At 46.8% G+C, this 26,908-nt stretch overlaps 1 protein-coding gene across 1 annotated transcript in view; it reads left to right on the plus strand.

The window, feature by feature from the left end:
- COL27A1 (collagen type XXVII alpha 1 chain) overlaps positions 1–26,908 on the plus strand; it is a 242,848-nt gene that overhangs the window by 22,213 nt on the left and 193,727 nt on the right. Inside the window, exons 4-5 of the mRNA XM_083424399.1 lie at positions 15,517–15,570; positions 19,670–19,723. Coding sequence (XP_083280525.1) covers positions 15,517–15,570; positions 19,670–19,723 — 108 coding nt within the window. The remainder of the gene's footprint in view (positions 1–15,516; positions 15,571–19,669; positions 19,724–26,908) is intronic.

The raw sequence follows: 26,908 nt of genomic DNA on the forward strand, positions 1-26,908 counted from the left end.
CACCCCAGGTTTTAGTATGGCAGAAATCAATGGCTTTTCCAAGACCTTCCCGGCTGCCTGTGATGTTCTAGTGCCAAGGTTCTGTCTAGGAGAAGCTGCAGGATCCTCTGGATAGAAGAGGGTCAGTGAGACAATCTACCCCCTAGAGAGATCCTAGATCTGAAACAGGGATTGGGAGCTTTGTCCTAGAGGCTAAATATTACCTAGGGCACCTCCCTCATGGGCCTGCTCTGCACCCTGTGTGAGTGTTTTTGCCTTGCTGGAATGTCTTCTTGAACTCTGATCATGCCCCTTCCTTGTCTGGATGGAGGATAGAGGGGAGTGCATGGAGAAACTGGTATACTGTACAAAGGTGAAATTCACATTTGTTGCTCTGTCCACCTTTGACCTCTGACATAAAGGTTGCTTAGTCAGGAGTGTGGCCCCTGGGCTGAAAAATGTTCCCTGCCCTTAATCTAAAAGCTAGTGTGAAATGGTGGTTAATAGCATGATCCGCAGAGGGATTTTGTACAAGCTGGAAGGTAAGTTTAGTAGTATTGACAATAAACTTTGCTGGATTTTTTGTGAGCAGAGCAAGGAGCATTTCTACAACTGTGGGTAGTAAGTGTCCAAGTGTCTGGGGCGGAGTAGGAGGTGCTTGCAAAGATGTAGAGGTGGTAGGGTTCTGGGAGGTCCTCTAGTCCAACCTTTGGCGTGATGTAAGGAATCCAGAGCTAGTGCATCCCCAAGAGCAGGGGTCAGCAAACTTTTTCAGCAGGGGGCCGGTCCACTGTCCCTCAGACCTTGTGGGGAGGCCGGGCTATATTTTGGAAAAAAAGAACAAATTTCTTTGCCCCACAAATATCCCAGAGATGCATTTTCAATAAAAGCACACATTCTGCTCACATAATAACACGCTGATTCCCGGACCTTCCGCGGGCTGGATTTAGAAGGCGATTGGGCCAGATCCGGCCCCCTGGGCCTTAGTTTGCCTACCCATGCCCAAGAGGCTGTGCTTATCCAGCTACAACTTGAGGACCTCCAGTGAGGGGAGAGTCTATCACCCCCTCTAGCTAAATGGTCCTGCTGTCGAACTGCTTTTACTGTCAACATGTTTCAACCAACTTTCAACTCAAAACCACAAGATCTAGCTGCCCTATAGAGCAGCAGATGTTTGCCCATATCTATATGATCTTGTGATGGGGAAGAATGTCAGCACTGGAGCTAAGATGATCTCATACTTTGGTGCAATATTTGTGAGCTGCAAGCAGCCACCTTCCCCTTTGGTTATTTTTCAGGGTTGGGGATGGTCTTTGGACAGGCATGGCGTGTTGGCTTTACTTACTGGCTTTATTTACATGCTTGGCATGCAGAAGGCACCAGGTTCAATCTCTGGCATCTCCCGATAGGACTAGGAATATCAACTACCTAAAACTTTGGAGAATCATTGCCAGTCAGTGTAGTCAGTACTGCCCTAGATAGATCTTTTTTATATATAATTTACTATGACACAGCCATTGCCCTCAGGGCTACAGGCTTGAAAGGCATAACACAAAAGGGAAAAGCGATGGGGAGGGGAGAGGAAAACAAGCAAATGCTTCCACCACATTTTTAATTTTTTGTAAAAAAATAAAAAAGGTACTTCCACTTAGTGAAGGTCGATTCTGGCCTGCTTAAGCCTGGAACTGCAGGCAAAACAATGTATATGGGGGTGCTCCCTGGGACTGTGCTAGATGACCAGGACTTGACCATTGGCCTATGAATCACAGATGGCGTTTTTGAAATGAAATGTGGTGATTTCTCCATAAGTTGTGGAAAGTTCAGAGAGGGGGGGGGGAGCAGTACAGCCCCTGCCAGCAGATCGTAAAACGAGCCCAGTGGTGAGGAAAAGGTTATAGCTGTGTTCAAGTGGCCTCCTTGACCTTTGCAGTGACTAATTTTGAGGGACCCCCCCCCCCAGTGGTACTTTGTTGGATGTGCTCAGAATAGAGATCGAGATGACATATTGAGAAATGTAACTTCTTAACATTTATGGAGCCAGACAAGCAAGTTTTTAGAGCACAGATGCTGATAATAAATAGCTGTGAGGTTGAGTAACTGCTTCAGCATCGTCTTCATTCTCTTGGGCAGGCATTTCTGTGGAGGCCAGGCTCCCTGCAGCCTAAGTCTCCTTCACCTCATTCTTTTTATGTCCTATCTCAGCTTGCCCACCTCTCTTCTGTTAAGTAAATTGCAGGCCCAGAATTTGCATTCTTTAAACTGCTGGGCTTCACTGTTGTTCTGTGTTTTTGAAAAGGTTGGTTGGCAAAACCAGGGGTGTGTGGCAGAGGAGATCATAGTGATTGAGATGGGCAGTGCCTTAGAAAAGGGTGGCCAAATGTGCAAAGAGGAGCATGTCTTTTGCAAACAGAAGGTCCCAGGCTCAGTCTCCAGCATCTCCAGGTAGGGCTGTGAGAAACCCCTGCCTGAAACTCCGGAGAGCCGCCAGCAGTCAGTGCTGACAGTAGGGAGCAAGGTAGACCCAATGGTCTAACTCAGGATAATGTAGGTTCTTGTGCTCCTGCTGGCTGCAGCCTCAGGACTGTCTTCATGCAGAGTGCATTGCAGCAGCCCCAAAGAGAGGTTGTCAGATCAATGAAGCCAAGCTGTCCCAATCCAGTAATGGGCACAGCTAGTGAACTAGTCAGAAGTGGACAGAGACCCTCTTTGCCACCAATATCACCTTTGCCTCAAGCAACAGCTTGGGACTGAGGAGTACCCTATAAGCTTCGTGCCTTTTCCATCATGGGGAACACAACTCCATCCATGACAAGCCTGGACCTAGAAACTGCTTGTCTATAGAGCCTTCCCCTCTTACCAGGATACAGCCTGAGTTTACATTCAGCCCATTACCACCTCTGAGCAATGGTCCAGCACTTGCACCAAGTCCCTTGGTTCAGATATGATGGGAAGACAGAGCTTGGTTTCATCTGCATGTTGGTGGCACCACCCTTCAAATCTGTGATGGATACCTCCTATTGGTTTTGTTTAGATATTAAATAAAATAGGAAATAAGATAGAACCCTGCAGGACCCCACAGTATAAATGCCACGAGGCCAAGCAGGAGTCCCTCCTCCTACATGCTACACTCTGCGGGTAGGATTGAAGCAGCTAAATTTATAAAAAAGAATTGGTGTGCAAGGCCAAGAATCTGCTGGATATTTTGATTAGAACCACTATCCTTTCTGCAGCTTGCTGCTCTGCTCAAATACCCTAGCTTTCAAGGCCTCCTTCCTCTCCATCCTGGACCCTCCCTGGGCAACACCAAGCTCTCTCTGTCTCTGAGGCCTATGTGGCATTCCTTCAAGCCAAAGTAACCTCTCACTTCCCTCACAGTCAGTGCACAAATCACCAGCATTCTATGACTCTTAAAATGAATGAATGAATGAATAAATGAATGAATGAATGAATCTTTATTTGCATCAGCCATTTGCCATAGCAATAAAACAACAATACAATATACAAAGAATAGAAATAAAAAGTCAATTATATAAAATACACTTTAGGGTTTTGAATCAATAGTCAAATAGTGGATCTTATTCTGATTGCCCCAGCTAAAAACCTTTCATCCTTTGCTGTCACCTGCTCATCTTGATCTGCCAAGAGAAAGGACACGGTGGCAGTGGTTGGGCAACCCGGAATGGACAATAAAAGAGGGGTGATAATCTCATTCCTCAAGTCTTTATAAAGATTACAAGCCAGAAGGGCATGCGCCACCGATTCGGAATTGCCATCTCCGCAGGGACATAAGCGTTTTTCGTGTGGAATCTGTTGGAATTGTCCCATGAGTACAGCCGAGGGCAATACATTCAATCTTGCAAGAGTAAAAGCGTGTCTATATTTTAGAATTGCTAGGTTATGCAGATAGGGTGCCAGAGAGTCGAAATGGGAAGGTAGAAATAGTCATACCATGGGCAAAATTTCCTTATTGTGGCCAAGTTGTTTTGACGCTCAATATCATTTAGGCGCTGACAAATTAGACAGTTTGCTTTACTGAAACCCAAAGTGAGTAGCTGTTGTGGTGATAAACCACGAGAGTGGAGTTTTTGATAGGCAATTTTAGTCCAGGCGCTCTTGTGACAATCTTGCAGCGCTAGGGATATTGGACCGGGGTGGGGGTGGGGGTGGGGGGATTGAGTTTAGGCAAAGCCAATAGTTAAGTGTCCTACACCAGATCCGTAATTCTACCAAGGGAAGATTAGCCTCTAGATGCAATTATGTGTTTGGGACACAGGGTGGTACAGAGAAAATTTGGCTTAAGAACTTTGATTGGACAGCTTCTGTAGCTCCAAGGTGAGTGCCTGTCCAAATCTGAGCCCCATATAATAATTGTGCTAGGGGTTTAGCTTGGAACACTTCCAGGACTGATGGTATATGTTTAACACTTTTTGTGTGGAAAAAGTGGGTCAGAATTTTGGTGCTTTGGGACGCTTTTTCTTTTGCACATTTCTGGTGTGCTCCCCATGACCCCGTAGACTGGAAAATAAGGCCAATGTTTGTGAGAATTCTGTAACATTGCAGCAGCTCAGCCAAGGCCTACAGGGCTACAGGAATACTCAGCAGCTGACAGGCAGCCAAAATGGTCAACGGCTTGGAAATGATGCCTTATGAAGAATGGCTAAGGGAGCTTGGCATGTTTAGCCTGGAGAAGAGGAGGTTAAGGGGTGATATGATAGTCATGTTCACATATATAAAAGGATGTCATATAGAGGAGGGAGAAAGGTTGTTTTCTGCTGCTCCAGAGAAGCGGACACGGAGCAATGGATCCAAACTACAAGAAAGAAGATTCCACCTAAACATTAGGAAGAACTTCCTGACAGTAAGAGCTGTTCGATAGTGGAATTTCCTGCCAAGGAGTGTGGTGGAGTCTCCTTCTTTGGAGGTCTTTAAGCAGAGGCTTGACAACCATATGTCAGGAGTGCTTTGATGGTGTTTCCTGCTTGGCAGGGGGTTGGACTCGATGGCCCTTGTGGTCTCTTCCCACTCTATGATTCTATGTATGTATGTATGTATGTATGTATGTTGTATATATGTGCTGTATCAAGGATCTTTAGGGTGGTTCCTTTAGAGTGGATGGATTATTGGTTTCCTTCCTGCTCTGTGGTACCCATACTCAAATGATTAGAAAAGTAGAATCTGTTTTGGAAAAGCACATCTCCCAGAGACAGAGTAAATCTTAGAATGATTTGTTGGAAAGAGTCCAGTGGTACCTCGAGTTACAAACGCTTCAGGTTACAAACTCCGCTAACCTGGAAGAGTTACCTTGAGTTGAGAACTTTGCCCCAGGATGAGGCAGCAAGAGGCCCCATTAGTGAAAGCACGGCTCGAGTTAAGAACAGTTTTGAGTTAAGAACGGACCTCCGGAATGAATTAAGTTCGTAACTAGAGGTACCACTGTAATCTTTTGCCACAGAGGGAAACAATGAAGTGTGTGTGTGTGTGTGTGTGTGTGTGTGTGTAAAATATATTAAAACAGCTTTTCCTGGCACTGCCTTCAGCTTTGAAGTTATCAAGGCAGGTTGCTGCTCTGAGGTCTGAAAACAGAAAAGAGAGAGTACCACTACGTCTGGCAATTTCCTCTTTCCCCTCTTCCATTCCTTTCCTGTTGCTCTCTTTCGGATGGCGATTAGGGCTTGCAAACTTCCCCCACTTTTAAATTGCACATGCTCTCCTGCCATGAGGCAATTTGGTCACACATGCTCTTTGCTTTGGAGTAAGCTATCTTCAGAATGATGCCTTATTTGAATACAGGGTTGTGAGCCAGTTTCATTCTGTCGATACCTGACTTCTTGAAGGCTTCTCTCTTAAAAAGTCACTTTTCCTTGTGGCTGTAGGGAACAATTAGAAAGCATCTCCCATGCCTTACTGCAGGGGTTCCCAAGGTGTTGGCTCACAGACCACTAATGGTCTATAACTGTGGTTCCCAACATGTGGTACATGCCCCACAGGGGTTCAATTTTATTTTTAAGGGGGGTAGTTCAAGAATGAGTTATACCAAGTTAATGGCCTTTTAGACTTCCTCCATGTGAATAGGAGTTCACTTTTTGAATAATAAGAATTACCGTATATGTTACAATGGGGGGGGGGGGAATCAGGATTTTAGAGGTGCTTAGGTGGGGCATGGCCAAAAAGAGGTTGGGAACCACTGGTCTATAAGCTTCATTCATCGCAGTGGCCCATCACAGTGAATCTGCAGAGCAGTGTAACCGTGTGTGTGTGTGAGAGAGAGGAAGGGTGTGTGTCTGTGTGAAGAGTGGCAGGCGCAGAGACTGCTCCATTCTTCTTAGAATCTGGTTTCCAATTGAAAAGCGGAGTGGAAGTGATGCAGGCTTTGCCTTCCTCAAAGGAGTGGGGTTGCTGCTGGTGGCAAGATGGGGACCAAGTAGGAAAAATAGACTGACAAGGCACTTGAAAGAAGAGTCAATACATGGCATCAAAGGAAGGAATGCAGTATTTCTTAATTACTTTATTGTATTTAATTTGAGTTCCTTATAACTTTAGACAAACAAAAAAACCCCACTTTAGCATCTAGCGTAGAACACTGCAGTTGCTAAATGTGACTTCATTCTGCATTGCTTTCACTTCTACAAGTGCCATGCAATATCTGTTCCACATTTGCAGGGAGTCATCCCTTTATTGTGGCAGCACCTGCACTTTGGAACTCCCCACCTGTTGACATTAGGCAGGTGCCATCCTTGTCTTGCTGAAAGCATTTCTGTTTTCTATCCAGACACATGATTTGGTTATTAAAGTAGCTTCAGGTATTTTATTGTTTTTGTTTTTAGATGTGTTTTCCATTTAATTTTTAATGTATTTTTATTACTGAAGAATTTGCTGTCATGGGCTCCTGTGGGAAGAAGGACAGAGTATAAATTTAATAAATAAAAAAATAAAAATAACAGACAGAAAAATCATTAAGACTCTCAGCAATTTTCAGGTAGTGTGCCCAATAAAACTCTTCCATTGTACTTATCCTGACAGTATCAAACCCACGTGGTTGAGTTCTAGTTACTTGAAAGTGAGAAAGGGCCACCCCTAAACAAGGTGGTGGCTTTCACATACTTGGGGGACTCCCTCAGTATAGAAGTTTGAAAATTAGTTTTTTAAAACAGCATCATCATCAGCAACAACAACAACAACAACCCCAAACTACCTAGCAGAAACCTGTGAGCTTATAGCTGTGGATCTCAGACTTTTTTCTCTGGACCACACTTTCAGAATAAAAATTTGCCCCACACTACACCAAATTTTTTTATTGGTAATAAATGCATTGGGGGGGGGGGAGTCCTAGCAGTGCTTGATTTATAGCATAGAACACAACTACTTTATAATAGGACATCCAGAAAGCACAGGACATCCAGAAAGTATAAAAGAATGTAGCTAGATAAGAACCGGAATCATTCCCAAAATATAATATTGTCCTTGTCTCTTCCCTCCACACTTGCCATCCTCTTCCGCCACACTCTTTGAGAACCACTGACCTATAGAATATTGATGGCAGCGTAGCCTGGGGGTGGTGGTTATGGATGTCTAAAGAAGCCAGAAATCAGGCAGACTGTGTGAGTCTTGCCAATTAAATTTTTAGTTGACAGCAGTTGAGAGATGGATTGCTAGGATGTGAGTTGAAAGCACCCCCCACAAAAGGAAAATTGAGGGCAAAAAAGAAAAGGAATAAGAATATGGATCAGTTCGGAGGGGGGGGGGGGCTCTAGTGCTGTTCTCAAAGTGGCCAACCAGATTCCCCAATGGGAAATCTGCAAGCAAGAGCTTAGCAGAAGAGCATCCTCCCTGGTTGTGATTCCCTGCAACTGGAATTCAGAGCTGGACTTTCTCTGAAAGTGGAGGGAGAACATAGCCATCGTGGCTAGTTTTCCTGTTGGCATGCATCTGTCTCAAGAGACAATGGAGTCCACCTCCAGGGGTGAAGTCAAACCACAGCAGAAGTAACCTCCCTGAGTCGCAAGCCTGGCCAGTATAAATGGAGATCCTGAACAGCCCAGTTGACAAGATCCCCGCCCCCTTGACTTAGCTAATGTGGTCCAAAGGAAAGCAGAGCAATACGTTTGGCACCAGCTTGGCTGTAAGAGTATCATAGAATCATAGAGTTGGAAGAGACCACAAGGGCCATCGAGTCCAACCCCCTGCCAAGCAGGAAACACCATCAGAGCACTCCTGACATATGGTTGTCAAGCCTCTGCTTAAAGACCTCCAAAGAAGGAGACTCCACCACACTCCTTGGCAGCAAATTCCACTGTCGAATAGCTCTTACTGTCAGGAAGTTCTTCCTAATGTTTAGGTGGAATCTTCTTTCTTGTAGTTTGGATCCATTGCTCCGGGTCCGCTTCTCTGGAGTAGCTGGAAGGAAGTGTACAAGGTGCCATCCAACCATCTTAAGCACTGAATTATCTGTTCAAGACCCTGACAGCTTATAGGCAGTATCAGAGAAGAGATAGTTGGGCGGGGGGGATACACATTGCAAGTTTCAAAAACTACTCCCTTATTCAGGGAGGCTTCAGAACCACATAACCCCAGCATATCCTGTATATCAGGGGCTGGGGAACCTGTTGTCAGTACGCCTTTCAACCAATGCACAGCGACTGGGCTCAATAACTGGTTCTGCCCTCACTGGGCTAGGCGACTGGAGCACTTTCAGAGACCTTCCAATCCTGGAAAGCAGGTCCCAATGCACTGGACCCATGACTGTGCATTATGAGCACAAGACTCATGCAGAGTATAAATAACGCGGAAGCTAGCTGAGAAGCATAACTCCTTTTTATTTCTAATAGCTACTACAAACTAACGAACTACTGGCTTGCATGAGTGTTACAGCTCCCACTCAGCCATCTAGTCACCACATAGATAAGACTGTCTCCACACACAGAGTCAGGCAGTCAGGAGTGGAAGAGTAGAAGAGCAGTTTCTGCCCTCTCCTTTCTCAAAACATCAGATCAGGAGATTCTTACAATGGGAGGGGTGAAAATATCAACACCTGTGCCCTCCAGATATTGAACCACAACTGCTGTCATCCGGACCCTGACCTGATTGAGGTCCTGCTGACTGAGATGATGGGAGCTGGAGTCAAATGGGGTGGGCATTCAGCACCTTTGTGGGCACCAGGGAAAGACCTCAGGCACTTCAGGTGCCACATTGCTGACCCAAGATCCATGTTGAAACATTTCTTACAATTGCTGTTTTGTCATGACCAATTATACATATTTTTAAAAGCAAAGTTCCCTGCCTGTTTTATTTAACTTAACTTTGGTAGCTTAGTTGGCCTCTACTGTGATGCTCAGCTTTAAGTGGGATGCATTAGGATTTTTGATGCTTAGTGTCTTGTTGGGTGTACATCTTAGAAATTTTTCTCTATACTCTTTTTATTATAACTTTTTTACTTTTGTTTTTACTTGCTTGTATTTTATCTTGTGAAGTCACTTTGGGACCTTTCGTGTGTGTCTATACTGTAAAGTGACTAACAAATGGAAGCATAAAAATAATTCGTTTTAGTGCAATTTCAGGGATATTTCCAAACTTTGCCATTCTTGGAAGTAGACCCTTACTCTAAGCATGTTGCATATTACCATTAGCTTTTTAAAAATAAGCTACCGCTGGAAATCTGTTCAAGGTGTGGCGTGTGTGTATAGTAAAAGAAATAAATAAAGGTGCAGTCAGCTGCTGCTGTGTACCATGTGGAATTCCAGGCTGACCCTGGTAGAATTAGCATTCTTGTCTCTTGAATTATTCTGGTAGTATTGCCTCCCTCCCTCCCTCTCTCCCTCCCTCAATTAGGATGAGGCCTTTGGATCATGCAGTGTAATTATGTAACAACTTCTATATTTGGTTGTTTTGTTTTTATTTTCAATTTAAAAAATACTAATTATATTGTGGCTATTTGTGCAGTTGCATAATCACATTATGAACGGCGCTGCGACTGAACATAATGGCCAGTTGAACTCATGCAGTGCATTGCTTGGCATGAAGGCAGTTGTTTCTATTGGGGGTTGTGCATATATACACAAGTGGAACTGGTGGATGTTCTGGCCTCACAGTGAGGAAGCTCATCCTAGTTAGCCCTACTCAGGTGTTTGAAAACACATGGCGGGGAACATGAAGGGGGGGAGCATGGGGCCTCACATGACAGCCCCTGTTCTCCACAACCCCAGCTTTTCCACTGAGCAGAAGGTAACCACCATCTCCACCTCATTACCAAGGGGACAGTGAGTGGAGGGGACTCAGAGGCTTTATGCGTGCCAGGGGGAACTCTTTGAGAGTTCCATGGTGCCCATGGGTGCCACATTGGCAACTGCTGGTGTAGGAGCCGGGTTGTCAGCTAACCCACGCCACTGTCACATCCCTGGGACCTATCCAGGGTGCTGAAGGACCTGTCTTTCACCTTTGTTGTTGCTTGATTTGGATTCTTGACCTGCCAAGGTGCTGCTACAGCCATCTCTGCCTCTTAGTCCCTTTCTTTTACTGTCAGCTCAGCTTGTTCCCCCAGATTCTGCAGTGGGACCATCTTTGCTATATGGAAGGTCAAGTTGGCCTCCCCAAAGTGCAGGCCCCCTTTTTAGGGGGGGGGGCTGTGCCTTCCAATAGTAGGCTCATGTGGTCCCCCCTGACTTTTATGGCGGTGGTGGCTTATACCCATCAGGACTGGTGGGAGGAAGAAAGGCAAGAAGGTCCGACAGTTGGTGCAACCAGACCAGACCCAATCACAGACCACTTACTGGAATGGTTGTAAATAGGTAGGCAGGCAGAGGGAGACTAGCTAAGGGCATACTGTGGTTTGTAGGGCAGTGCCCCATTCAGTCTGATGGACCAGCCTCCACTGCCTTCAGAACCAAGGCCTTTTTTTGCCATGTTTTCAGAAGTTGAGTTAGCTGGCATCCTTTATTTTGGTTTTTACTGTTGGATTTCTTTTCGATGTAGTCCTGGTTTCTTATCACACAATGATATGATCAGCTGAGACTAGCTTGTTGCAGTTTTAATTTTGTATACCACTTTATAAATTTTCATTGAAAGGTAGCATAGAAGTTTCATAAACTAATTATAATCTGTGTCTGGTTTTTTTAAAAAAAAGATTCTTAAAGGGGTATTGTGTGCTGCATATATACAAACTCATTAAAAAAATTCACAGCACCTTTTGCTTTTTACAGTTTAGTGGTGCAGCTTCAGTTTGGTGCCTTTTCATGATGTACCATAAAACTCCACTCAGTTAAGCATCCAACTATGCTGGTGAAATCCATTTAAAACTCAGCCCGCTCTCAGCTAGTCAACACCCTCTTCCCTACCCACCCCTTGTGACTGGGAAGAGTAGATTTCCACACAACAAATCTTTAACAATTGCCAAGTTGGACTAGGATGTGTAAATGGTTCAAAAGACCTAGGGGCCACCACAGAGTAGGTAGGTCCTGTTCCGTATGCCCAGAGGCTGGCATAGACACATGGGAATGCTATTGGCAATTGAGCAAGCTTTTTGAAGAATGGAATTTGCTGGGTTTGGAGATGGGCTTGGACTCTTGACTTCAGCTCCCCAGGGAGTTGACACCTGCCCCTCCCTAGCTGACACACATCTCTCTCTCTCTCTACCTCTTTGCTGTGGGCTGCAGAGCTGCAAAAGCCAGGTCTTTATTTAAGCCCTTCAGAAACAAGTGAATATATACAACATGTGATTGTATGACTATATGAGGCGATGATGACTGTTTTGGAAGCATATGTAGTTTCCGAGCAGAGGATTTTCTGCTGTATATATAGAGAGCTTCTGGATGCATGTGCAGCTGTCTAGCTTGGGTCCTGCTCAGTTTCGAACGAGAAAAAAAAGTGTTGTAAGTAAGGCACATGTGCTGGGAGAAATGGGCACGTATCTAGGTTCCAAACCTTGCATTTTGGCAATTCAAAGTGGCTTTCTGTGTTCTTATTGGGGCAGGGGGTGAGCGTGAATGCACAAAGCTTTGTGCGAAGCTCAGTTTGATTCTTTTTGACCAATACAATCTTCCCTTCTCTCCTTGTGAGGCTGATAAAAAGACAGCAGGGAGGAAAGAAACAGAAGCAAAGTAACCTAAGCCTGCAATCCTAACCCTGCGTAGCTGGGAGTAAGACCCATAGGATGCTGCCTAATATTGAATCAGGCTATTGGTTCATCTAGCTCAGTACATTTGCTAGCAGCAGCTCTCCAGGGTCTCAGGCAGGAGTCTTCCATCAGTCCTATCTGGAGATGCTCGTGCAAAGCAGCCACAAAACAAATCCTAGTCCCATCTTCTTTCATAGTTATTCCAGTATCCAGACTATGATACGTTTGTGCTTCGTCTGACCTAAGTCAGGGGCAGGGAGGCTCCACAGAGGCTGAATGTGGCCTCCTAGGCCTGATTGTGTGGGACTCTTCCCCAGGCCACATCCCCTCTGCCCAAGCCACAGCATTCCCCAGCCCTGCTTTTGAGTACTTTTGCCTGCCTGGAATGTGCTTTTCAACTGTGATAGCACCTCCTGCTTTCCTGGATAGGGAGGTGTGTGTGTGTGTTAAGATATTTGTGTGACTGGAATACAGCCTCCTATCCAAAGGTAAAAGGTAATCTTCCCCCCCACCCCCTTTGCCTCTGGCTCCTCCCACCACTGCCATGCATACACATGCGCACGCACACACAACATGTTGCCCATCAAGGTTTCTCTGCCCCATTTCCCTGCTTTTCAGCCACCATGAGATGGATGAGGCTGCAGCTTTGGAAGGATCCGAAGAATCCCAGTTTTGGTCCTATTCTGAGTGAGTGCTTTCCTTTCCTGGAAAGAGTGTAAGAGCAGCTGCACAGAGCTGAATTGTGGGATCCTTGGCTGCCGTCCCAGCTATGCCCTCTTGTTAATTTTGGCCCCAGATACACCTGCTGTCTTGCTGGAGTTGCATCTGCATTTGGAGCTGAGGTCTACTTTTGGTAAAAGCTGTGCAGTCTCCAGAGCTCTTGAGAAGTCAGAGCCAGCTTCCAAGCATTCTTGAGCCTTCTGGTCTCTCTCACTCCCCCTTTCTCTCATACAAAGAGGAGGGCAGGGGGGTGGAAAACCCCAAACTCATCATTTATAACAAGCTACTTGAACATAAATCCTTAAGGAGACATCTTGGTTTATTCTGAAATATAGTTGGGTATGCTGGAAAGGCTTAATTGGAAGAATGCAACAGTTTCACTGAAACATCCTTAAAGCCTCAGGTAGGAGTGCTTTTTTATATTTAAAAAAACTACCCCAACACCTTTGGACCAGTTTGGGGGAGGGTCATGGCTCAGAGGGAGATTGCCTGCTTTGCTTAAAGAGGCCCCCAATTTCAGTTCCTGAAATTTCAGTCCACAGAGCCTCCCAGAGCTGTCCTGTTTGAGTTATGTGGTCAAACAATGGGGAAAGGCTGCTGCATCCATGACCTCTGGCTTGTGCGCTTCCCAGAAGTATTTTGCTGGCCACTGCAGGAAGCAGAATCCTGAACTTGTTGGACCCAACTTGGTGTGATGCAGGAGTGAACCTCTTAAGGTTCTTCTGAAAGGCAGTGTGGTGTTGTGCTTAGAGAGTTGGACGAGAGCCAGAAAAACTAGGCTTCAAATCCCTGCTCAGCCAATAAGCTCACTGGGTGACTTCGGGCCAGCTGCTATTTAGCTTGACTTACCTCTCAGGTTTGTTGTGACTATAAAGTAGGGAAGAAAAGAACCACTTACATCACCTTGAGCTCCTTGTGGTATTTAAATGTAAGGCTGAATGAACGAATGCATAATTTGCATTTGACTGCACCCAAGGCTTTTTTTCATTGCAACTCCACCAGGGGTGAGGAACCTCAGATTCTGGCACTGTCCAGACATCTCTGGCCCTCCTTGAGCTTCTTTTTACCTGGGTGGAATGTGTCATTGAACTCTGATCATGCCTCTTGCTTCCCTCAACGGAGGATAGAAAGTTTTACAGAGCACGCCAGTCACTAAATCACACAGTTCAAACCTGGAGTTAACTCTTTCTTAGCAAAACATGATCTTCACAGACTTGGCTGAGTTTCAGGCCTAAAGAGCACAGCAGCTCATGCACTGTAGGCTCTATCCATAAAACCAGTTGCAGAGACTGCAAGTCCCCACTTCCCCATATCCGTCTATGTCTCCTCCCCTCTGGGGCTTCTTGTAAGCAATCAGAGACTGTGCCTGCTTGCAGTCTGTTGCTGCTCCACCCATTTCAGCCCTCTCCTGGTTCTGGGAGATGGGAGGAGGGGAGCTTGTTGCAACAGGAGGGTGAGATACCAATGGCTCTTCATCAGCTTGACCCATCTTTGCCTCATGACGTCCCTCTTCTCACTTACCTGCTTCATTTTCTGCCTCTGATTCTGGACTGCTCACTGCCACAGCCTCTTCCTTCTTTCGACACCTATCCTGTTACCTCCACCCAGCCCTCTCCCTCTTCTTCCTGTGACCACTCATTGTCTTCCCACCACCAATCCCTGGGTTAGGAGCTTTTTCCCCTTGGGGGTTCCCCAGCTGGTTCCTCCCACCACCCCTCTTTGTCCAACCAGTCGGTGTCAGCAAGGCTGTGTGAGGGCATGCGGAAACAAGCCTACCATACAAAGGCAAAATCCACACATGTTTCTCTTTTTGCTTTTGCTTCCGGTCCCACCCACTGCTGCCATGTGGCCCTCAGGCACAGGAGCCAACTCCTTGGGGCTGAGGTCCTTTTGCCCCTCCCCCAATAAAATATTTGAGGGCCTTGCCATTCAGTGGTGGTGTAGAGAGCCAGTGTGGTGTAGTGGTTAAGAGGGTGGACTCGTAATCTGGTGAGCCGAGTTCGCTTCCCCGCTCCTCCACATGCAGCTGCTGGGTGACCTTGGGCCAGTCACACTTCTCTGAAGTCTCTCAGCCCCACTCACCTCACAGAGTGTTTGTTGTGGGGGAGGAAGGGAAAGGAGAATGTTAGCCGCTTTGAGACTCCTTAAAGGGAGTGAAAGGCGGGGTATCAAATCCAAACTCCTCCTCCCCCTCCTCCTCTTCTTCTTCTTCTTCTTCTTCTTCTTCTTCTTCTTCTTCTTCTTCTTCTTTTTCTTCTAACAGTGTGTGTGTGCTGAGTCTTGTGATCAATTATGTGCAGCAGTGCAGTGCTTACCTGCCGCCCCCCCCCCCCCAGTATTTTATGGAAGTTGGCACTCCTGCCCTTAGGAGGTTGCCCGGAAGGGAATGCAGTTCTCAGGCCGGAAAAGTCCCTCCATTCCTGCCTTAAGTGAATGCTTAGTTGGTTGGTTTCAGCACATCAGGTTTACTGCACACAACTTAAAGGAATTCAAAGCAATTTGTGAGGAAAGTGGAATACAGAGCTGCATAATCCATTGGAACTTACAAATATACTAAAAGTGCTACTCGAAAGTCACTCAAATAAGAATACTCAACCCGCACTCAAGAGCTAATGCCAGAAATGGCTGCTAAAAGACAGGCCATGAATATGCTAAGTGCCTCAGAAAATAATGAAAGTTGAAATGTGCTCTCTTTTTTCTTTTCTTTTCAGGGCCTTCCAGGTCTGCCCGGTTTACCAGGACCGCCTGGCAAGCGAGGCCCACGGGTAAGTAAAGCACAGGGGGGGATGTGGGTGAATTTGCAGTGAGCCCCCTAAGTCAAAAGGCTGCCACATTTTCTAGCTGCAGGACACCTTTTGCTGTACAGCAAGGCTGAGGAACTCATGCACTCAGCACTCACCTGTGGCTTCTAGAAGCTGCCAACATGTGACAGTGGCCACACCCTGGGAATGGCTTCAGGTGGCCGGCTAAACCAGGTGAGGATAGCCGATGGGTCTCTAACCCTAGGTGAATTAGGGACTTTCCCTTCATGTGAAGACAGGCTCCGGTTGATTGAGTTGATGAGACCAATAGTGGGTCCAACGGTCAAGAAAGCGGTTTCCGCATGTGCTGTAGTGGGAAATGAGGGGCAAATGGGACTCATCAGCCTGGGGAGGTAGCCTATATGGGAGAGGGAGGAAAACTCTGATCCTAAACCTGCACTGCCTTGCAGGATATCTTCAAGAGAAGAAAAGCTAAGGAGTAATCCCCACACATATCCAATGTGGAGTCCCTAAGACGGTTAAATGGCGCCCCATACACCTCCTTCCGGCAACTCCTGCAGCCCCTTGGGCCACAATAGCAAGGCCAAGAGGGGAGCCTTGTCGTCTGGGCAGCCCAGGACCTCCATACACACTGCCAGGCACGTGGCCCCTGGGAGGTCACTTCAGTGCTGCTAACGCAGCCCTTTTACTTCACTCACGGAGGTGCACTTCATTGTCTCTCATGACTGACGGATGGTGCCTTGAATGTATGGTGTGAACAAATGTGGCTCCTGTCCTACCTGGAGATGCCATTGGGCATTGTACCTGGAGCCTTTTGCATGTGAGGCGGATGCTGTCATTGACCTAGGGCAGCTTAACTGTGAGAGGGAAGACTCAAGCTGTGGGTTGACAGGAAGCCGCCTTTGACTATTTCCCAGAGGGTGTGGAGAGTGAAGCCCGCTCCCTTTTGTCAAGTGTCTCTTTCCTGCACACTGGAAGGCTTTTCTTGAGGGGCCAAAGCGGGTGGGGGTGGAGAGGTAGGGAAGGAAAGAAAGTTTTTAAAGAAACGGTTTGTTTGGCTTCCCTTCAAATATGTAGCTCCTACTTCGGCAAACCAAAGGTCAGGGTGGAATCTATAGGTCAAGAGGAGAAAAGCTGCCATTTGTTCCCCCTCTACCCCGCCTCTGCTTCCCACTCGCTCTATCCAGCCCCAAAAATTCACAAACATGAGCTGTGCAAATGAGCATCTAGACACTTCTTGACTAAGAATCCAGAATGTGGCAGAGAAGGCAAATTGCACCCACTTAACATTTCTATCTTTCTTCTTTTTCTTTTTTAAAAAGAAGACCCTGAACCAACAAACTATTTTTAAAAAGAGGATGGGTGTGTGAAGGGGGTGCTTCTGAGGGGTGGGGGTCGTTTACTGCAGCTACTGGTAGTGCTGCAGCCGTTCTCTGGCTGGTGCTTTCTGGGTTTCCCAAAGAAGCAGACTCCCTCCCCCACCTCATGTGAATGGCATTCCATCCAGATTACGAGACCCACTACCTTTGGGAACTCCCCTTCTCCCTCCCCCTGCCCCACTCTTTTTGAGAAAGCACATTGCAGGATTGTTCTCTGGGTTTTGCTGCTGCTGCTCCTCTGGCATAAAATGGCATCCCAAGGAGGAAACTTTCCATGGAATCTCAGAGACCATGAATGGGAGGTATTTTTCTGCCTTGGCTTGTTCTGTTGATGAGGAGGGTCAATGTGTGTGTGTGTGTGGGCATGTGCATATGTGTTAGATATATACACATACACACTTCAGACCCCTCTGCAACTCACCCCAGCCACATCCCCAACTTGCTTTACATCCTTGTTGCAGATGTTTTTTTTGCCCTTGAACTCCGGACAAATTCTTGAAGGTTTCCTTGATAATACTTCTTGCTTGGCTAGATGGATGGAGGATGGGGCAGGCGGGCTGTGTGAGTGTGTTATGCAGCAGTATAGTTCACATCCGTTGCTCTGGCCACATTTCCCTCTGGACCCTGCCCGCTATGAGTTTGTGGCCCCCAGAAGGTTGCTGAAAAAGTTTCCACACCCATGATTTTGTGTGTGTGTGTGTGTGTGTGTGTGTGTGTGTGTATACAGTGTGTGTTTGTGTAACATTCACTTCAAACTAACTTGCCCCTCCCCACCATTATGTATATGGATAATGGTGCTTAGAATTTCCAGTCTATTCTTCTCCACCCGCCTTTTCAATGCCAGTTGTAAGATCTGCCCTTTCCCCGCTCTGCACAGTGCAGGGGCAAGCAGAATGTTTTAAACCAGTGAAGGGTGAACTGGTGTGTATCCCGCAGGGGCAGCCAGTGTGATGCCCTCCAGGAATTGTTGGAAGCCATCAGCTCCAACCCATGTAGTCACTGGTGGATAGAGTTGCTGTCCTAAGACCCAGAGGGCGGCAACTGCCCCACCTGTGCAGCAGGTGCTGTGTGAAGGTTTGATGTAGGGCCCACAGCTTGGATCCTGCTTGACCAGGATGTTACCCATAGATGAGTGTTTGCCATTTAGGTGTCTGTCTGTGCACAAACACTTATTACAGGACCATTATGAAGAAATCACTTGAACATCAAAAGCAGCTATGCAAGTACTATTTGAGTCCTTTTTCACAGTCCCCCTTTTCGTCTTTGGAATCAACAATTCCCCATTCCCCCAAGCCTCCTTAGCCTTCCACAATTGTGTGAGAAGCAAAAATTCAGCAGGCAAGCTCCCACACCCACTTTCATTATAGTGTCTGCAGGCAGGGGAAAGTTTCTCCTGCTAGATTTCTGCTTGCTGTGCATCTGCTCAAAGTGCAGAGGTGGCGGCCATGGCCTGTGTCAACAGCTGCTGGATCTGTTGCTGCTGCATTTGGAGAACCTCTGAGCTGCAGGTGGCAGCTTCTCAGGGAAGTGCCTTCAGGCACTGACTCTGCCCAAAATAGGATCTCCCCTGGACAGGAAGGGCGTAAGAGCACTTCCTGTGCTGCTTGAGCCTTTCTTGGGCAACAAAGGCTCAGAGCTCTGGTTTGCCCTTCCATCTGGATGTGATCCTTGGTTCTGGCTTTTTGTTCACCCCACAGCTTTTGGTTCCTTGCTCCTGGATCACCTCAGACTGTTCCCTGTGGCCCAGTCCTGTCAGCCTGTGGCTTGAGCTACCCTGTGGGAACCATTTTCAGCCTTCCCAGGCAACTTTATGGGAGTGGGTGGCACCACGTGCTAATGGTGGGCAGGGCCAGAAACAAAAGTGGGTGGAGCAACAGAGGTTAATTTTATCATCTGTGCAAGCAAGAAGCATTGATCAGAGTTCAAGGAGACATTCTAGCCATGCCAAAGCACTCAATGAAGGAGCTAAACAGAGCTTGTGAGGCTTGCTTGTTACCTTGGCTCGGAGGTTTTCAATCTTTTTGAGTCCACGGCTCCCTTGACAACTGCATTCCTTCTGCGGCACCCCTGTGGGGCTCAGGAGCCTGGTTATGTCCCCCCTTGCCAGCAGAACTGGTAGCCTCCCACCCTTTTTCAAACACCCTCCCTTGTGGAGTGTTCCCTCAGCCTCCTCTCCTCTCCCCTTGGGAGTCCTCTGAGCAGCTGCTGCCGCCTCCCCGGTCTCTGAGCTGCCCACCATGCCCCAAAGATAGTTGCCTCCTCACACTGCCCCACAGGGGCCTGGGAAGCACCCCCTGTCCAGCCCCAGAGGCACCATTCGCCTGGGGAGCTTGCACAAGCCTTTGGGAGGCAGAGACAAGAAAGGGCATCAGAGGAGGGAGGGACGGAAAGAGGAACAGAGGACAGTGTTGCTCACGGCACCCCTGGCCATCCTTCAAGGCACCCCAGGGTGCCACGGCCCGCTGGTTGAAAGCGACTACCTTGGCTTATTAAGCCACAATATGATCTTCTTAATGCTGCCACTGTTTGCAGTGTGTTTGTGGTTACACAAGAGCTTTCATAGAGGTCAGGTCCTGAGCAGGCAGCTCTGCAGCATTTGATCCTGAGCCAGAAATGGGTCACTTCCAGGAAAGACACAAGGCAGGACTGTGCCTGTGGAGGAATGTTGTGGGTGGGAAAAGGGTGCAGGGCAAGTTTTGATGTTGACTTCCTTGTTTTCTCAGGGTCCTCCTGGCCCCCATGGGAATCCTGGCCGGCCTGGCCCACCTGGCGCTAAGGTAAGGGAAGAGACCAGTATGCTTGTGGGCCTCTGGGCATCTGTGAGCCATGGAAGATGATCAGATTTGCTGTAGTCCTGGCTACCAGATACCAGAGACTCACAGCAGGAGAAGTTTGTCACCACTTTGCTCAAACCTGTGTGGCCTCAACCTGGCTCCTTTCAGAAAGGCTGAAACCACGTTAGGTGGGCTGCTGGTTCTACCCAGCTCTACAATTGCAGCACCTACGCTAAGGCCAATTATGCTGATAAAAGATCAAGGAGGGTGTTCTAAAAACACCTGGAAGTGTTGCAGAAAAAATAGAAGCCGTTTCCTTTCCTTCCTTTCTTTCTTTCTTTCTTTCTTTCTTTCTTTCTTCATTTCTTCTCTTCGTAGGTCGGTTGATGTCTTCAACACTCTTAATGTTCTAGAGAGGTGGGGGAAGCTTTCCACTAAACTGGCCTGCTGCCTCTGTCTGATTAAGAATTAGGCGGTAGAGATGTGTTGGCGGGTGACAGCTGTTCTGAATTTAAAAGTGCTGTTATACAGTCTGAAAAAGCGAGGTCGTAAAAAAAAAAAGGAGGGGGGGGGGAGCTAAAACCCAGTCCACTACCTTGTAGCCTTTTTGTAATTTATGTTCTTGTTGATGACTTCCAGATCATGTTTCTTTGTGTAGGGTTCCCTCCCCCCCCCCCCCATTTTTAAAAAAGATTGGTTTTACAAGTCACAATCGAAAGCTTTCATCTCTGATGCTTCTGGCCCTGCAAACTCCACATGAAATCTCTCAGAAACCCCCGTTTCTCTGAGCAAGTGTTAACCTCCTTGGCATCAGTAAGTCAGTGGGGGCTGGTCCATTACGGCAAAAGGGTCACCGCCCCCCCACCCTCAGCCAGCCCCCACCTGCCTGCTTTCTTAGGACCCACCCACACTCTCGTTTGGCCCTTCGATTTCCAGTGTTTTGTGTCAATCTGTTATTATGGGTCTGATAGCTTTTTGTGTTTTCTGGCTTGCCACTTTCACAAGGAAAACCCGCTGCTTACTGCCGAATCAGAACAAATGCCAGTCTGCAGAAAACCTGAAGAAAAAATTGCCCTGAACCGGTCCTAAAATAGCTCCTGAGCAGGATTTCACTTTCCAAGGAGCTGTGTTGGTGGGGGTGGCCTGCTCACACATCCTCCCACCTGGCTCCTTTTGTTTATGCCGTATGATTGATTTATCTGGTTTTCTGATTCTCTGCCACGGATGGGCAGAGCTAAATGTGGAGACAACATGAAAAGTGGGCTATTGAAGATAGGAAGAATGAACAGGAAAACAAGGGTCTTCAGGGGTCTTTCTCTAAGTACAGTCTGAGGCAAAAATCACAAGCCTGAGTACCCAGCCCTGCATCAAATTAAAAACAGGGCATAGAGGTATGAACTTAAGGGAAACTGTGTCTGGCACTGTCTGTCTGCTTCCTCCTCCTTGATCTCAGTGTTGACTATGTAGAACTTGGCAGGAGACATAACAAACATTAGTTGGCTCTGCCTGTCATTATGGCTCCTCCTACTGTTGGCCTCCGTGCCTTCCACTCAGGGCCAACTCAAGACATTTTGGCACCTGAGATGAACCACAGAATGGTGCCCCCACCCCTGCCAGGGAAGAAGGGGTGAATGACGATTGACATCAGGAACAAGGGGTAAATAAAGTTCCACATCAGGATCAGTTGCCCCTGTGGATCCTGTGGCCTGAGGCAATTGCCTCACCTTGCCTGGGGGATGGGCCGGTCCTGCTTCCACCCCACCAGTCCCAGACTTGGCCAGCCGGACCCCTGAACAGGAGCACTCTGCACTGCAGCATGTTACTGCAAGTCCCACTTGTTTTGCCTCTGTAATAAACAAAACACAGATAAGAAGTATGCCCCGATTTAGATAAAGATTTATTGCTGTAGTTTTTTTTTATAAAAAAAAAATCAAACATAATATAAAAGAAAGAGCAGGGGTGAGGAGAAATGAAAAAGGACCCACCCTGTAAACACAAATACGCACACGCACACACACACAGTTTCTGAATCAGATTGTTTGGAAAAAGCAAAGGGTGTAGATTAATATTTCTCTGTTGGGCGTGGATCAGCAAGTGAGGAGATGTTGCCTGCTCAATTAGCAAGGTGTAGGTTAAAAACAGGACACTTCAGTGCCTAATTGAGAGCGGGTGCTTAATTAGCTCTGACAGCAATTGAGAGGGGTGTGGCTGCTGCGGGTTTGTTCCAAGGATGCAGTTCTCCAGAGCATCTTAGTAGCAGTTGGGCATTTTTTTTAAAAAAATTCCTTCATCCTTACGTGCCTCTTAAGGTTCCTTCCTTTTTTCCTTTTGGGCGGGGTCTGAATTGCACGGTGATTTAGATTTTCTGCAGGGGCTGTGAAGGTGAAGAGCCATAGCCTGGAGGCAGAGCATCCTAGGTTCAATCCCCAATGCCATCTCCAGGAAGAGAGCTGCTGCCAGTCAGTGCCGACTATGCTGAGTTTAGATGGACCAGTGCTCTTCTGACTAAGTATTAGGCACTTTCCAATATTGTTCCTATGTGGCCACCTAACTGTCACTTGTTAGGTTGTCACTATCTTCAGCTGCTGCCACCGTCTTGCCGTTTTTGCGTTTCCATTTGTTGGTCTTTGGCAACAGCCTCTGGCCTTGTGTCCAGTTAGTGGGGCTTTCTCCTCCCCGTTTTTTTTTTTTTAAATGTTGTCATTATCAGGCAATCTCTTAATTTGAAAGGAACATCTGTTTGAGGCTGAGATGAGCTTCCTGCCTCATTAGCTGGCTAGGAAAGGGGGAGGCAATGTTTTCTGGATAACCCGAAAGGTGGGGTAGAGGGCTCTCTCCTGTTTCAGAGAGTGAAGTTTATGGCTCTCTAGAGGATGGATGTACTTGAATGTTTCCTGTAGCTCCAGATTGGTCTGTGTTGCCCGTAATGATATTGGGCAGCTTCATCTGGAAGCATAGCCTTGGCTTCTGGCTTGGAAGTGGGAGCACAAAATGATCTCTCTCTAGCTTCATAGTTCCCCTGTCATAAGGGGCAGGGAAATCAGTCTTGTACTAGGCCAGGAGTGAGCGGATGTGCATTTGTTTTAAGTTTTGTTGGGTTCCTTATCTCCTGCTTTTCAGACAAGGGCAACCAAAACAATCAAGCGACTCCCCTATGAGGAAAGCTTGCAGCGTTTGTGACTTTCTAGTTTAGAGAAAAGGGGGAGTAAGAGGTGTTGTGATGGAAGTTTATTATGCATTAGGCATGGAGAAAGTGGATAGAAAAAAGATTTTCTTCCTCTGTCATGACACTAAAACCTGTGGTCGTCCAATGAAACTGAATGTTCAGGGTAGTTAAAAGAAAGTTCTCCTTCATGCAGTGGATAATTGAACAGTGGAACTTGCCTTCGTAAGAGACAGTAATGGCCACCAACTTGCATGGCTTTAAAAGAGGATTAGACAAATTCATGGAGGAGAGGGTTATCGATAGCTACTAGCTACAGTGGCTATGCTCTGCCTCCACTAGGACTGGGTGTTATCTGTTTTTCAACATCATGATCTATCTCCAGCTAAACATTGCAATCAGTGTTAGAAACTGAGATATTAAGAAGCTAAATGGCACCTTAAACCTAGGTTCTGGGTGCAACAACGGAATGTCTAGGCACGCTTTTTTATAACAAGAATACAAAGCTGAAATTGAATGAGCTGCAGCTACAATATTATGTTCGTTTTTCACATGGTCTAGTCCTTCCCCTGCCCACCCCCCTAATATCCTTAAGAGGGTCTCTTCTCCAATCTTCAGAGAGTAACTGGAAGTGGGGAGGCAGAAAAAGGTCCTCCTTTCATTCCACTCTGCAGTTTTAATCTGAAATCTTAGGTGCACTACTGTGGCCAGAGCTCAGAAACTGCTCGCCCTAATGAAATTCCCTGTCGCAAAATGCTCCTAGAACAATGGGAGTTTTGAACACTGATTGCAATATACCAATGCATTACGATGTCTGAAATAAGGATGGTGCTGTGTAGCAGCAATGGCTGCCTTTGTGGTTTTTCCTGCATTGTGATTTTTGCATAGTACACACAAACACACACATCATGATTTGTGATAGATATATAGCTGAGTAAAAAATTATGAAGCTGGTATCACAATATGGACTTCAAACTGATTTTGGATTATATATTGCCCAGTCCGAGCCTCCACAGTGGGAAGCAGCAAAGCTTCTGAATAACAGTGGATGGGAATTGTGTGGGCAGAGTTACTGTTTTGCTCAAGTCCTTCTTGCAGGCCTCTGGGAGGCTACTGTGAGAACAAGAGACTGGGCTAGATGGCCCACTGGCCTGATTCAGCAAGCTGTTCTTCATAGAATCAAAGAACCGGAGCTGGAAAGAACGCTGAGGATCATCTAGCCCAACCCCCTGCAATGCAGGAATATGCAGCCATCCCATAGGGGAATTGATCTGCGACTTTGGTGTTATCAGCACCATACTCTAACCAACTGAGCTTCATAGGATCATTACCAGGGATGGACGCATCTGCCAATTTCAATTTTTCATTTTTCCAGTCTTAAGCTCAGTTCTCTACATTTCCATACCACTTGCCTCCTGGTTAAAAAGAAATAAAACGCTAAATAGAATTCATCACACCAGAATTTTCAAAATCTAATATTAGCTGCTGGGTTTCTTTGTTAGCAGTTGTCCTGAGTCCTGGAATTGTCCTCGCCTTTAAAAAAGGCTCTAAAGATGATCCTCCCAACTACCGTGGTACCTCGGGTTATATATGCTTCAGGTTACAGACGCTTCAGGTTGCAGACTCCGCTAACCCAGAAATAGTACCTTGGGGTAAGAACTTTGCTTCAGGATGAGAACAGAAATCATGAGGCGGCGGTGTGGCAGCAGCGGGAGGCCCCATTAGCTAAAGTGGTGCTTCAGGTTAAGAACGGACCTCCAGAACGAATTAAGTACGTAACCAGAGGTACCACTGTATCAGCCAATAGATTGCAATACAGTCATACCTCGGGATAAATACGCTTCAGGTTGAGCACTTTCAGGTTGCGCTCCGCGGAGACCCGGAAGTAACGGAACGTGTTACTTCCGGGTTTCGCCGCTTGCGCAGACGCTCAGAATGACGTCACACGCATGTGCGGAAGCTGCAAAACGTGAACCGCGCACACACAGATGCACTGTTGCGTCTTACATTCTGTTCAGGATGCGAACGGGGCTTCGGAACGGATCCTCTTCGCATCCCGAGGTACCACTATAATTGGCAAACTTTATGCAAAAGCAGCTTTGTAATAAACTAACTTTGCTTAGAAGAGGAAGTCATTTCAGCTGCTGAAGAAGCAGGATTTAGATAGGATAGATCCAGCACAGATGGCTGCTTTTGTTCATTTGATTGGCACATATGCAAAATAAAATTCAAAATCTGGAGATACTCTCTGGTTTGCTTTTGTGAGATGACTACCTCCAACCCCCGAAGTTTGAGGACATTTCCGTGCCACTCCCTCCTCTTAAATGTAGCTGGCAATTTGCTCCTAGGCTTGAGATGAGGATGGCTCAGAAAGGAACTCCAGCTATGATAGCAGCTGCATGCAAAGTGGAATTATCTGCATGACTTCATTTTACCGCTTGGCAAAGCCGGTCAGTCTTCATTCAGAATTTGGGCAGCAATATCTGTACTGAATCAGCAGTGCTCTCTGCAGCCGTTTTCCAAGAATTATTTCCCAACTAACAGATCTCCTCTTGGCCTGGATTGAGGGGTGTGTGTGAATGTTGGGCTATTAAAGCGGGAAGTTGGAGCATTTGTGGGAATTAGAAGGATGATGCAGTTGATATTGCATCGAAACTAACAGGAATCACTACTCATCCAGCTGGGGTTCTCACCCCCCCCCCACACAATTGGGAAAGCACTGGTTGATTTTCTCCCCCCCCCTTTTTAAAAAAGAACCCTTTTGTATTTATATAATAGCAATTTTCTTAAGAGAAGCGCCAAAGAATTTGACAACATTTTAGTTCTTCCACGTGGTTAGGAAGCTGAAGATAAAATTTCCACTTTTGCAGAGGGGCTGGAGGTGAAATAAAGATGCAAATATACAGCTTTGGCTCTAGCAAGCTAAAAAGAAAGTTCAGTCACACAAATGCTCTGTATTTCCAGGCACAGGAAAACCCAAATTGCTGTTTGCGCTGATCTAGTGGTAAAAATAGGGTTTTCCTGAGGAAAGTAGTGGCGGGGCGGGGGGGGGGGCAGTGCTCCGGCACGGACAGGGAAAGACCTATGTCTAGAAAGTGCAGGGCAAAAAGGGTAAGTGTGGAGAAGCCCAGACTCAAAACACAAGACCTGTAAGAATTTCCCAGTGTGATTAACTGATGGAAGTGTTAATTATTATTCTGCATATGCTGTGATCTATGGCAACAAATATACAGATATAAAATCTGTGTAATAAAGCCACCTGCTATAACACAAATGACCAACATATAGAATGCAAGATTGCATATTCTAAAACTGAACAAATCAAAATTATGTCATTGTAAAATATTGAGTAAGGTAAAGGTAAAGGGACCCCTGACCGTTAGGTCCAGTTGTGGCTGACTCTGGGGATGCGGCGCTCATCTCGCTTTACTGGCCGAGGGAGCCGGCGTACAGCTTCTGGGTCATGTGGCCAGCATGACTAAGCCGCTTCTGGCGAACCAGAGCAGCGCACGGAAACGCCGTTTACCTTCCCGCAGCAGCGGTACCTATTTATCTACTTGCACTTTGATGTGCTTTTGAACTGCTAGGTGGGCAGGAGCAGGGACAGAGCAACGGGAGCTCACCCTGTTGAGTGGATTCGAACTGCCGACCTTCTGATCGGCAAGCCCTAGGCTCTGTGGTTTACACCACAGTGCCACCCGCGTCCCAATATATTGAGTACATTATATGAAAAACCATGCAACACCCTTCATCTGTGCAGCTTTAGTCTTTACTGTATTTTGGTGACTAGGAACATAGGAAGTGCTTTATATTGTCTCAGGCCGTTGTTCCAGCCTAGCATGGTTTTGCCTACCCTGACTGGCAGTGGCTCTCCGGGATTCCAGACAGACGCCTCTTGCAGGCTTGCCTGGAGATACTGCGGACTGAGCCCGGGACGTTTTGCAGTTGCTCTGCCACTGAGCTGCTGCCCTAACACGTAAAAATAAAGTAAGATTCTAGTCCTCATGGTAATGAAAAAAGGGCTG

This window comes from Podarcis tiliguerta, assembly GCF_965153285.1.
Source record: "Podarcis tiliguerta genome assembly, chromosome: Z".
Classification (NCBI taxonomy): Eukaryota; Metazoa; Chordata; class Lepidosauria; order Squamata; family Lacertidae; genus Podarcis; species Podarcis tiliguerta.